This window comes from Plectropomus leopardus, chromosome 5, assembly GCF_026936395.1.
Source record: "Plectropomus leopardus strain MGB_pleo_1.0 chromosome 5, ASM2693639v1, whole genome shotgun sequence".
Taxonomy (NCBI): Eukaryota; Metazoa; Chordata; class Actinopteri; order Perciformes; family Serranidae; genus Plectropomus; species Plectropomus leopardus.
In genome coordinates, this window is record NC_142180.1 from 26,220,191 (window position 1) to 26,233,802 (window position 13,612).

The following is a 13,612-nucleotide window of genomic DNA, read 5'->3' on the forward strand; positions in this document are numbered from 1 at the left end:
AATCCTATTGAGTTTAAAATTTTGTAATCACTGTACTGTAACTGAGGGATGCTTCTCAAGTATGTGGAAGCAGTCTTTCATCTACAACTGAAATTAAATTATATTCCCAAAGCAGCAATTGGAGCTGTAATCTCTCAGATCAGTTGGCAAATTAATAACCTTATAATAATTGATTGAGGTTAAGGCCAGACACCCATATTTTTGACCGTTTTGCTTATATAACGTGTTTTCTTTCAGACTAGTGGAAAGTGTTCTGGAAAAGTATGCAAAAATGCATATTTTATTAGATAGTTGCTCATTTGCATATTTAAACATAAAATTTCAGAAAACTTGTAATACTTTAATAATTGTCTCTATGTAAGTAATCAACTGGGGAAGTTTCATGGTGATATCTACATATTAAAAAATTACCCTCCTGACCTGATGTGCCTCCTCTTAGTTATAATTACTATAATTGATTGACATTAAATAACTATAATTAATTATAATTGAACAATGACATATTTTAATTAACCCAGAGCTACAGTTCAGACTCCACAGAGGCAGAGACGGACTTTTTCTTTTAAAATGTTTTTGGTGGAGAATAACTTCCTCCTCACACACATTACCCCGACCATCATAAAACATTTTTATAAGCATTCAGTTTCCTCTGTAATAATTTTTTATTTGTTTTTTCATTTTGCCTTTATTACACAGTTCAGCCTGAAGAAACTGAAACGATTTCATGAGAGAGAGAGAGAGATGATATGCTACTAAAGCACTTGTGCAGGACATCATATTTACAGTAATGTACATATTACCTTTAATACAAGCAGACTAATGCCCAATTGACGGGCCCTGCTCTGTCTGATTTCATCTGTCGCAGTTGTATGACAATGCGTGGAAACAATATTGCATGACCATCTGTAAAGAAATGCAGTAGTCATGATGAATCAACAATGAAACAGCAGTTGACAGTAATAAACACATAACTTTCATACTAATAAGAAGATGACCAGACTGTGGTGATTCTACATTATCTTTATGCTACAAATATCTAAACAGCATCATTATATTAAATATATCCATAGATTGAACTCAGTTTCATTACGTTACTTTGTAAATTTGCTGCAGATATATATATTTTTTTGCAATAACTATATATTCACATTATATTCCAGAGATTTCATATGATTTGGCCATTCATGGTGAGGCCAAAACCCAGAGCTTTGCTGTGGTTTAACCAGGGTTACAGCCAGTAACAGCAATATTGAAGTAAGACAAAGAGTATCAAATGCACATGCTGGACCTGCCAAATGGAGTCAGTATTAAGAATCAAGATGGTCACTTTTCCTTTTTAAAGATTATTTTATTTGGCAGTTTTGCCTTTATTGGATAGGACAGAACAATAGTGTGAAAGGGACAGAGAAAGAGGGGATGACATGCAGCAAAGGGCCACAAGCGGGACTCAAACTCGCGGCCGCTGCGGCAGGGACACGTCCCAATGGTCACTTTTCCAATAGAACAACTGAACCAGACAGTGACTATAATATTTTCTCATCACTGTCAGCATTTTAGATTTTTTTCCGAGTAACTGACGCGTAATACAGAGCTGAAAGTTGAGACCTCATACTCAAAGGTCCAGTGTGTAGGATTTTATGGGAATATATTGGCAGAAATTGAATATAAGATAATAAGTATGTTTTCTTTAGTGTTGAATCAGCTTGAAATAAGAATTGTTGCATTTGTGTTACCTTAGAATGAGCCCTTTATGTCTACGTAGGGATCCAGTCCTCGTACATGGGGTCTGCCATGTTGCACCGCCATGTTTCTACAGTAGCCTAGAAAGGACAAACCAAACTCTGGATCATGATAGAGCCATTCACTTTTGTATGTCGGCCTCCACAGTCAACAGCCTATTTGTGAAGAGCCAAACACCTTCAGACAAACAGTGATTTTTAACGTGGAATTGCTCTAGCTAGTGTTTTTACTGTTTTAATCATCTGGTCCATTTTTGTTTTGTTTTGTTTTGTTTTTGTAGCAGAGGAGGCTTTTCTGCATAATTCAGCTCTCGGTAAAACCTCCAGATCAATGAACACTGAAGCAGTTCTAACTAGGAGATCACGCTTGGCAACGTGAGAAGTTTCAGCTGGTTTCAGTTGGTAATCCTCACTGCTAGATACCACCGCAGACTGTATATAAAGATTGACAATGCACTTCCGCTTATCCCCACTATGCATAAATGAAGTTATAATATCAGGGATACAGGTGCTGCCATCTTGCGTTAGTGAAGTCACTTGGAGCCGCGCAGTAGCGATATCTGCTGGGAGTTCCCGCCAAAACACCCGTCCGACCAAACACGAGTAGCTCCATTGAATGCAAGTGCATGGATTGGCACACACAGTTGTCAATCATGGCAGAAAATCCCCTTTTTGTAGAATTAAATTAAACTCATTAAAACCAAACTTATCATAAAAACGATCACTTGATTAAACAACAAGGTGATGAGATCTACCTTCAGTGACAGAAAACCATCTTTGGGAAAATGTATTTGGCGTGTACTTTTTAATTTTTATTTTGGCATATGTCCTATTCCTTAACACGGACTTTATGACCTATACTGCAGACACACACCAGGGAGCTATCAAGTATGAAAAGTTACATTTTGGGAGAACTGTCATGTCAGCCATCTTTATATACAGTCTATGGATGACACTAAATCCAACACACCTTAAATCCCACGTTTAACAAAAAAGGACAATACTGTCAGTTCACAGTGACCATTTTATAATCCCAAAAAGAACCTGAAAACTAACTTTATAATGTATTTATAATAACTTTAATTGTCTGTATTCCAACTAAGATCTGCACAGTTTCAGGGTTCAGGTGATGGATTTGACCGCAGTGTCAGGAGGAGGTAATTTACTGAGGTAGCGACAGTTTGTCGGGCCGGCGCCTGAGTTGCTGGTCTCCATCGAGCTGCGGAGAACGCTACGCCGCCAGCGGTGTAAGCTATGAAACTTGGGACCCCAGCAGCTTTGGAACAAAGTGAAGATTTTCCTCAGAACAGCTTTCCTCAGCAGGATGTAGACCCAGGGGTCCAGGATCTGGTTCCATGTGGCCATACGGACCACCATCAGGAGACTGAAGGAGGCAGGCTCTCTGCTGGCTCTAATGCTCAGCATGAGGACACGGATCTGGTGCAATGGTCAAAGAATAGACAGTTAATGAAAAGCTTCAACAACTGTTAAATAAATAATACATCAATACACAAATAAGGGATGAACTGCATTATTTAATTTAATTAATGTCCTCTAATTTACTTTGAAACTTTTTGACTGATTGAAACATCAGAGTTCATGGCTCTCAGTGTTTTCCTAAGATAAGCAAATGCTTTACTGGAGTAATAAGTTAGATTAATTATTACAGAAAAGAGTGTGAGAGCTGGTAATTATATTTCTAACTCATCTTTTGAAGACAGATGGTGAAGAATGAAAGGGATGGAAAGATTGAAAATGAAAAACAGCAGTGTAAAACCTTAAAAACCAGCTTTTTTGCACAATCTTTTCATCACACATCACAGATAATAAAACCTTCCAGGTTTGTCTCATTTCAAACCCCATTTCACTGTCTCTGTCACTTTGTACTTACCAGTGTTCAAAATCTATCAGACACAGAGGCAAACAGGAGATGTGGTTTGAAGATCAGAAAAATGATTGTATGTGGGAATGTGAACAAAATGAAACTGAGATCAATTAAAAGAACAGTGCTTAGGATTTAGTGGCAACTAACTGTGAGTGTTGCAGATTGCAACCAACTGAAACTTCCTCACTGTGCCAAGTGTTAACTCGAAATGGTTAGAAATCCTTCTGTGTACATTATTTCTGAGGTTTTTTACAAGGAGCAGAAATTTCAACGGAGGTTTCTACCTCTCCAAAACAAAGCAACACAGACAGTTTCATATCACAAATCCACATTTATCCAAAGTTGCTGCAGATGGATCGCTAGCCCAGCACCTGTCTGTTTGTTTTAGTGTAGTCCCTGTGGAGGAAGCCTGTGGGGGGAGGGAGGAAGGTTCTGGGTTAGGAAACCACAATACTCAATAAAACAATAAAAAAATGCATTTTTAATAACTGTCAGTTCAAGTACATCACCATCCCATTTTCTTCAATAAAAAAAGATCCAGTTATTCAGGAGGTTTTTACCAGGAATCGAATTATCAGCAGAGGTCTCTTCCTCCAAAACAAACAATGATTTAAACCGGTAAAAACACTGAATGAAGCAGTTTCACGGTAATAAACCTGTGTTTTCCAGTGCTGCTTGCAGGAGAATCTGCTTATTTGTTGGTCGAGGCAAAAACGCAAAAATGTGAATGTCCCTATCTAGAGTCAGTGTTTGGTTTTTCCATTCTGCGCTGCTGTAGAAACATAGTAGTGCAACATGGTGGACGCCTTCGATAAGGACCTGCTCCCTATGTAGATATAAGTGGCTCATTGTATGGACCACTGGACCTTAAATACATAAACTTAAAATAAAAAGAAGTTACAACATATTGTCATGGTTTTAGTTCGGAGGGAATCTGCAACTCGAAAGAGTTAAAGGTCTACTGAGGAGAAATCCTTACCAGCAGTGGGCCCCAGCACACGCAGGACACCAACATGATGGCCAGCAGCTGGCAGATCATCTCTATGTGGTAGGACGTTCCTCTGCAGTGATGTTTACTGCGCAGTCTGGCCTGCAGCAGAGCACAACTTGTCAGTGCATTGCACACAATGGAGAGCAGCAAGGCCAGCAGCCCCAGCATGGAGAAAAGCAGAGGCAGGAGCACATCCAACCAGTCTTTGGGTTCCTCCATGTGGAAGAAGCACCAGCTCCTGGAGCTCTGAACCTTATAGGGCCTCCACAGCAGCACCGGCAGCACAGCCACCAGGGCAGCGAGCAGCCACGTGAGTCCCAGCAGCCTTTTCATGTGACGAGAGTCTAAAGCTGTGGAGTGAAAGATAGGTCTGGTGACTCCAATGCAGCGCTCTACCGCCATGGCGCTTCCCAGGAACAAGGGGCTAAGGCCAAAAAACACCATGCACGCTCCGAAGATACTGCACACGATGCGGTGAGGGTCAAATGTCTCCCATTGCTTTTGGAAGCTGTAGACAAAAAGCACCAGGGAGCCGTTGACGAGATGTCCTAGCAGGTCTGTGACCACCAGGCTGCTGGCAAACAGCAGGAAGGACGCCTTGTACTTGATCCGGATGCGGTTGTAGGATTTTACAAGGATGAAGAGGGCGAGGCTGTTGGAGAAGATGCCCATGGTCATGGAGATAACGGAGGCGGTGACGGACAGTTCCTTCTGGCTGCACGTGTTATTGCTGGGTCTCAACTCTGACCTGCAGCCTGTCTCTGAGCTCCCATTGGTTGACATGGTGGAAGAGAAATCTAAAGCAGAGGATATAAGGCAACATATTTGGAATCAAACAAGGCTAAAAAATGTCTTTTTATTAATTTAGTCTGCTGAGAAATCATTTCAGCAATAACAACTCAGATTCATTGGATTGGAACAGATGTTTAGATTTATAAATAAGGGTTAACAACATTTTGCTATACAGCTCATATGCAGCTTTAGGTGTGATAATGCATGGGTGCGGTGACGTTACGTTCGTGTGTTCTGTGATAAAATAAAACTAAAAATCTCAATATGAAAAAATATCCTGTGTTCTCATAAAGCAGGGACTTTTGTTAAACCTGTAAAACTTGAGCAAAATGCTTTGACCTTATTCAAAAACATGGGTAGAAAAAAACCAATGAGCAACTCAACAAGACATGGCCCAAAAATAAGCAAGAAATTAGTCCAAAAAAAGTATTGCCTCAAAAATGACCCAATAATAAGACAAATAAATAAATAAATAATTTAAAAAACAATGAGAAAATCACACGCAAAATCCTAAAAAATATTGAAAAAACATGTAATACTTTTTTTTACGGTAACATGATTTTAAATGTATGTGTAAAATAATTATACATGTAGTTTTCTGATCATTTGTCCCTATAATTTCCTAGCATTAAAAAAAACAAAAACAAATATAGACTAATTTTTAGGTAATTTTCTGGGCACCTCTTAATGATTTCCAGCAGTTTGCAGGACATTTCTTGCCAAGGTAGTATTTGCCTTTTTCCTCATGTTTTTGAGGAAAATCAAACCAATGGACTTAGGTTTCCAGGGTTAAAAAGCTTTGGAAAAAGGTGTAAACACAAGAAAACTGATGTCGATCCAGGTTTCAGGGGGTTAATGATTAAACTCCTTCACAGTTCCTTACCTCAGCTGGTTCGTTCTTCTCTCCCGCAGCTCTCCATAAGTCAGCAGCCTCCCCACTCTGTGTCTTTTATGAGAGCTAATAAAACAAAGCGACGTAAAATAAGTCCAGCAGTGAACGCTATTGAACGTCCAGAAACTGCTCTCCTCAACCGTCCTTTCGAGGCTGCGGTGATTTGTGCAACTTGTTCCCACTGCGCTCCGCTGGTGCCAAAGTCAGTGAAGGCGGACACGCTTCAGTCTGTGAGGAGTCACTTCAAACTCAAACCTGCAGTGGAGGCTGCACACATCTGTCGCATCCTGAAAAAAAAAACACCCCAAGTGTCCTCTTGTTTTGTGCCAAAACGAAACCAACAAATAAACTCTTGCCAAAATACGCACGCCATTAATGCCTGTAATTACGCACGATTGATTAAAGTAGTCTGTGTGTTTGTATGAAGTGGAATGCACGACAGAAACAGATCAATAATAATTCACATGATGTCCTAAAAGTACAGGCTGTGTCTGTGACAGAATGAAATCGCCTGCTGGTTATATTACCCTGTGCTTTATAAACTAAAAAAAAAAGTCTGAAAACATAAACCAAAATCAAATTTCAGAAGAAAAAGTCAAACAAAAGATCCAACACGTACCGAGTATTTTTACTTTTAAAAAATCTTTATTTTTAATGTCCTACTAATCATGTAATCAAGTAGAATATTCCTGGAATAAATTGTAATTACAGATGAAAATCAGTTAAAACATTTAGTTAATGTAGCACATTTGATTTGTTAAATAATAGTCATGTTTTCATACTAATCTAGCATTTCATTTAAATCTGCCATTTATTTATTTCTGTAGTTAGTTAGTTGTTTTCACCGAGGGTTCCTTTTGCAATGACTCAACCACATCTGCTCAGTTTTATGTGTCATGGCATAAAATGCAGCTATTTCGATACTTCGTTTTTCCCCACAGCTTTAGAATCTACTCTATTTTTAGGCGTAAAAATGTTTAACTGAAATCAAACTCGAGTAAAAGTAACTTTTTTAGAGTGTGTGTTGGTTCTATTGCATGGATGGTCCTGGATGTCTCATTTGGGGGAGAATTTTATCCCCTGCCAATTTTAAGCAACTTCAACATTAATATATTTAATGCTAAAATGTTGACATCAAAATATAACCAGGGCAAATAAATAAGTTTCCCAGTTTGGGGGGATCTAACAATGCAGGACTGAAATGAGATATGAAGAAAACATGTGAGTCAGACTTAACCAGAGAGAGAACAAAATGTCTTGGCTTGTGCTGGATAAACTGCTGGGCTGCAGTTCCAAGTAATATCCTTTTATTCAACCTATTAGTCACACCTTTTGCTTTTTCTGCCAGCACACAATACAGCAGCCATTAGGTCCAACTATTGTGCTTAACTAAAAGTGTAGTGGGCACAGGCATGCTGTTGTTTCTGTTCCTTTCCATTTATTGTTGATGTTTTTTCCCCCCTAAATTTGTTTTCGTCCAGTGGATTTATTTAGTCCCTCTCTTCACCTCTGTCTAGGTTTCTTTTGTCTGATTTCTAAATGCTGAAGAAAGAGCTTTGAAACAGAATAACCTCATGTTTTGGCTTATAATACCCCCTTTTGTTGCTACATATATGTCCAAAAGTGGACCAAAAAAAAAAAACGGTGTCGCTTCCACCACACTCTGGATATGTTCCGAGCTGTCATTAAAAAATATTCAGTTTTGTCGTCACACACATTGCTGGTTACATTCCAAACTGCTTTTGTCACTACATCCATCGTTTGATAGAATCCAAACTGTTTATTTAAGAAAAAAGCAAACACGGCTTTGGTCATTACAAACGCCCCTGGATACGTCCAAAACTGTTGTTAAAAAACATTTGCTTTTGTCCCTACAACATACTACTGGATACATTCCAAACTGCTGTTAAAAAACACCTGCTTTTGTCTCTAGAGACACCACTGAATATGTCCCTAACTTTCATTAAAAAAAACATCTGCTTTTGTTGTTACAAACATTGCTTGATGCGTCCAGATTTGTCGTAAAGAAACACCCTCCTCCGTGGTGGTCTGCAGCTTGGCAGCTGTCTCACCTCGGTGTCACACCATCAAATGTAAAACCTAGCTCATAAACATGTAATTAGAACTCCATCATACCTATGAGATGTACAAATGTCACATATTTGTGGTTTTCAGAAACGCACAATGCCAACACTTTATTGGTAACTGGGCTGTTTGGAAAACACAATTTTCACAGAACAGCAACAATTATGCAGATTGCTGAAAAGTCACAAATCCTCCAAACTTGCACATGCTGCGATATTCCTTCTCCCTTCACACCATTGGACCTGTGACACTTCCAGAAAAAACGAAAAGTCATCATCTCCATATTGAATTCTGCTACGTTACTCCTGCAGGCTTCCCTCCATGCTGCATCTTTCCCTGCCTCAGTGTGGAGCTCATCATCTCCATTGGAAACGTATTTAGTTCTTTTATTGGTTGCTTTCTTTGCCCACTCTATACGCATTTTCATTTGCCTACAAAATCAGTTTAATTCTGGAGATTCTCTCGTCTGACGAAACCTGACCATCTGTTTGCAGTCATTATTTACACTCACTTCAGCTCTTGGTTACAGCACTTTACCGGCTGTAAAGAGAACTTGCTATGCAGACAGAGTACGTCTGAGTGATATTTTGACTGAGTGGAGAGGAAGTTTGAGCTTTCAGATGATGATTACTTGATTACTTTGATGAGGGAGCCAAGTCGCCTTTGTACACCCAAGCATTTCAGTTTTTTTCCTTTAGTTCCCAAGATAGTGTAGTCGCAGACAGCTTATCGTGCCCACAGACTTGGGGGTCACCATATCGATTGATATCATCTCCAGCACAGCGTTTGGAGCAGCTTAACAAAACAGTTTAACCATGGTACCAGGCAACTGAGTCACACAACCTTTGGGTCTAAGCTAAAAGCAGATTTCACTTCATCTAAAACTCTATGCAAGTAAATCGATTTTGGACGTATTCCAGCAATAATTATCACTATTATACAGATTTGAACTCATGCTGATCCATGAAACGACATCCCTGTGGTTATTTTGTTGACAAAAAAATGTATTAATTATTTTGCTGTCATAGTGTTTCTTTTCATCTTATCTGTTTCAAACTCAGTGCAGCCGTATGTTTGTGTAGTTTTACTGTATTTCTAACTATTATGGTCCCGAGGTATTGATTTCAAACTTTAAAATTGAGTGGTAATTCCCTTAAGTAAAAGATAAATTGAAGTTAAGCTTGAAAACACATTGAAGTCTTTTTCTTAACATCCCAATTATTGCAACACCCCAAAGAACTTTAATGCTTTATTATATCTGTATTATATCTCAATTTTTGAGGGAACTTACTAACTTATTTCCATCCTCCACAACTCTTTGTAGAGCAGTTGTCTCAAATGTCCTCTGCACTCTCCATTGCTCTTTCTTTCAGTAATCACAGCTAAGTGGAAAGAAGAGTGCGGAGAGTCAGGATGAAGGTCGATCTGCAGTCACACTGCAGACATGATTATGCAACAAGAAGTGGAAAATTGAATATCCTTCATGCATTTCATAAATTGCATACAATAGTACAAAGAAATAATGCTGTTTTTTCACTGAAGAGTTTGATGTGTAATGTTGCTAATCTTTTCTGCTTCTGTCATATTTGTTCCTAAATACTTTTATCATTGTGAGTATTTAGGAACAAATATGACATCATTGTGAGCGTTTTCTCTATGAAATACTGCTAATGTTGCATTGAGACATTTAAATTCAATCCTTTTGCTTGAAAAAAAACATGCTGTCTCATTGAGGAAACAGGCATGGATAAGAATCATCATCAAATAAAGTGGCGTTTCTTTCTCTAAATGATCGCCCACTATTTTGAGCAATCCTGCATCAATAGAAAATCAAGACAAAGTAAAGAGTGAAAATTTCAACAAAACCACTAATTTTCAAAATTTCTAAAGATTCAATTTATTTTGTTTGTCCCACAAGGGGAAATTTGTTGCAGGTGGTTTTGCAAACAGACATAAAATGTTTAATCACATAAACAGAAGACAAAAAATAATTGTATAAAAGTGAAGGGCTAATTGCAGTGGCCAGAGGTCAAAATGATCCAATTACACAAGTTAAGTTTTTTAGAATATGTGTCGATAATCTAAAAAGCATTCGCATATGCCATAATAATCATAAATGGCTTGTGTGGAGGATCTTAGATATTGTTGTACTGTTCATCTTATTAAGGATTTGTTTAGTATTAACTAGTGTTGTAGTGCACGGGTTATTCCCACTTCTCTTTGTTTATAGTACACCCATCAACAAGCCAAAAAGCCACTGTAATATATATATAGGATATAGGATATATATATAGGAGAATAAACCCACTTCCTCCTTGGTAACCTACCCACCCATACAGTACAACAGCAACTACCACCACACCTCTGGCACCGCACGACAACATGACAACCGAAAGCCGTATGTTGGACAGACGTTAAAATTTGTTCAGAATGGAAACAGGGTTGACAGTATTTTAAATGTCTAACATTGTTAGAATTTCATGTTTATAGACGTTAACATTATGTTTTGCAGATTTTGGGTTTTGCTCTCCATACATTGGGATTAAATGTAATTATTGTACATAAAGATGATGTGAGACGTTTGAAAACATGTTGGATTTTGGTTAGTTAATAACACAATATAAAATCAACAAAATATCAATGCCATCTGTTGGCAAATTGACGTTGGTATTAGATGATTAAATTTAAAACATGCAATGATACTCAACCTAATGGATTAAGGTTAAAAGAATTAGGGACGCTGCACAATATCCTCTGTATTTTTACTGAAGTAGTTATCGGACACAAGTAGGTCATGATGACCTCAACACCCATGCCATGAATGCTTGGTAGTAATTTATGAATATATTTTATTTTTTTAAATTCTTGATTAACCTAACCTAATCACCTCTACAGTTTAGATTTTTATTTAATTGTATTACTAATTTCTTAATTTGTGGCAGTCAACTGGAAATTGACTGTACAAAATTTTTCCCCTGGCAGGAGATGGTCCAGCGGTCACTTTGCTTACATATAAAAACGTACCTTTTAATAAATTTTAGACAGCTCCAGAGTCATGGGGACATGGGGTGAAAAAATCTTGTCTTTTCAATTCGCAACGACTTAATTTATTTTTTAGTCTGTATTTGAGTGGCTTCTGTGTCTGTTCTCATTGTAAAAACAGAATATCTTGTCCTCTCGGGTAATGAAACCCTCTGAGCTGTCATGTGTCCAAATGGTCACTAATTATCTGACAAGGTGACTCCTGATGAAATCTTTCCCCAGGTGACATTACACCCTCAAGTGTGGTGTCATACAGTATCTGCTGTAATGACAGGCAGCGGAGTGGTTGGTCACAATGCAAGACAAGCACAGGCACGGGCGCGCAATCACATTCTTTTGTCGGCTGCATCAAATGGGGCTGCTGTAATAGACTGCCTGCCTCAGTGGGGTTCAGATGGAGCCGGGAGAAGATTGAGCAAGATGGGAAAATAACCCATAATGCAGTCTCTCTTTTTTCGCCGGCAGCTTCCTCCTTCACTTCTCTGTCTCATCACAAAAACTCCCTTGTGCCAAGATTCACATGTAACAAACGTACTGTTCCTCTGCTCTCGCTCTTCTTGTCTCTCCCGTCATTTCTTTTCTCTGTCTGTCACCCTGACCAGTTTCCCTCATTTTGGAAATTGTTAATAAAGCAGACTTGGTGGCGTATGTGAGAGAGTTGGAAAATGTGTCAAAGCTGTTTATCGGGCCAAGAAGGGACAAACGGTCATTTCAGAGCGGAAAAAAAAGATCCTCAGCTGCACACAGGTTGTCTTAACTTGTTTGTACCCTTTGCTAAAATCCCTTGTTTTTTAACACAACACAGAAGTGATCCTAAAAGGTCACGGCAGCGGAGAGCAACTAAATTATCCGACAGTAACACCTGAGAATAAAAAGAACAGCTGTCAGCTCCTGACCATCTTTTATTTGTTTTTTTAGGGGATGTTGAATAAAGACTTTTTAAACTACCAGTGGGAGTCACTCAAGTTAAAATCCTTACACAAAATTAAAGTCTGTTTAATCTTGTAAAGTTTGTATCACAGGAGGGAGCTGTTTTCACGATCAGTCAAGCTCCCTTTGCCATCCCTGTGTTATCCAACAGAAGCACCTGAGAATAAGAGAACAGCTGTCAGCTCCTTGCCTCCCAGATGACAAACTCATACAGCATCAAAACAGACATCAGTGAAATTAGAGAGAACAGTGTTTTTAATCATTTATAGTCCCACAGAGATGTAGGCTCAGATCTGACCTTTATGAAGGTATGACACTCGGATAGAGACTGCGTCAGGGCTGATAAAACAAATTAGTGGTGACATTAATTATTTTGTGATTGAGATGAGGGATTAAAGGTTCAATAAACACCACAGCATACGTCACATAACAGCTGTTATTGTACTGTTTTATAACATCTTTTTTGATGCTTTTTGCGTTTATTTGACAGGACAGTTATACCGTGACGGGGAGAGAGAGTGGGTGACATGCAGCAAAAAGCTGAGGCTGGAATCAAACCTGCAGCTGCTGTGGGAAGGACATAGCCTTTGTACATGGTGCAACTGCTCTGTGAGGTGAGCTACTGTGCACCTCATGTTTTATGTCTTCTTAGTAATGAAGGAGTTTTCTCTCGATTGCTGCAAATAGAAAAAAACTCTCACCCTCACAGGGTGAGCGCTATGTTCAGAATTCTTAAAGGCAACTCAATAAACAGCAAATGAGTGAATGTCCACACAGAATTTAGAATTATAAGTTCGAACCTTTAGTGAATCTTTTCAAACAACAAGCAGTAAGCAGTTACAGAGCTCTGGATCAGAAATGCCTCTCCCTAGCCGACAACATCAGCGAGTCAGCCTGCATTCTGACGACCTGTCTTTCCCTGATCCAGTCTTTTATACTATTTACAATGAGGAAATGTGAATGAAGGTAGAATCATCTTCTGGTTGGCTCCCCTCGTTATCTGGCCCCCCCTTTCGGCATGGCATCTTTTTGGATTGGTTGACCTCAAGGACAATCCCTTATTAGGAATTGTTTTCCTTGCTGGGTGTCCTGTTGAACAACCTCACAGATACCACACACTCACGCCCTTTTGACCCACATCCATTCTACACATCTCCTCCTCATATCTCCAAGTATCAAGCTCTCTTCACGTCATGCTTTCACTCACACCACTGGCATCAAAGATTTAGATTGTCACCCAAAGCGTTAAACTGTCA

At 38.9% G+C, this 13,612-nt stretch overlaps 1 protein-coding gene across 1 annotated transcript; it reads right to left on the reverse strand.

Annotated features, from left to right (window-relative positions):
* Window positions 1-1,997: 1,997 nt before the first annotated feature.
* On the reverse strand, window positions 1,998-5,664 carry ptgfr (prostaglandin F receptor (FP)). The gene is made up of 2 exons (XM_042512421.2): window positions 4,604-5,664; window positions 1,998-3,176 (listed from the first exon to the last, which is right to left on the reverse strand). Exons 1-2 carry the CDS (start codon window positions 5,396-5,398, stop codon window positions 2,862-2,864), a joined length of 1,110 nt encoding a protein of 369 aa, XP_042368355.1. The 5' UTR covers window positions 5,399-5,664; the 3' UTR covers window positions 1,998-2,861.
* Window positions 5,665-13,612: the final 7,948 nt, after the last annotated feature.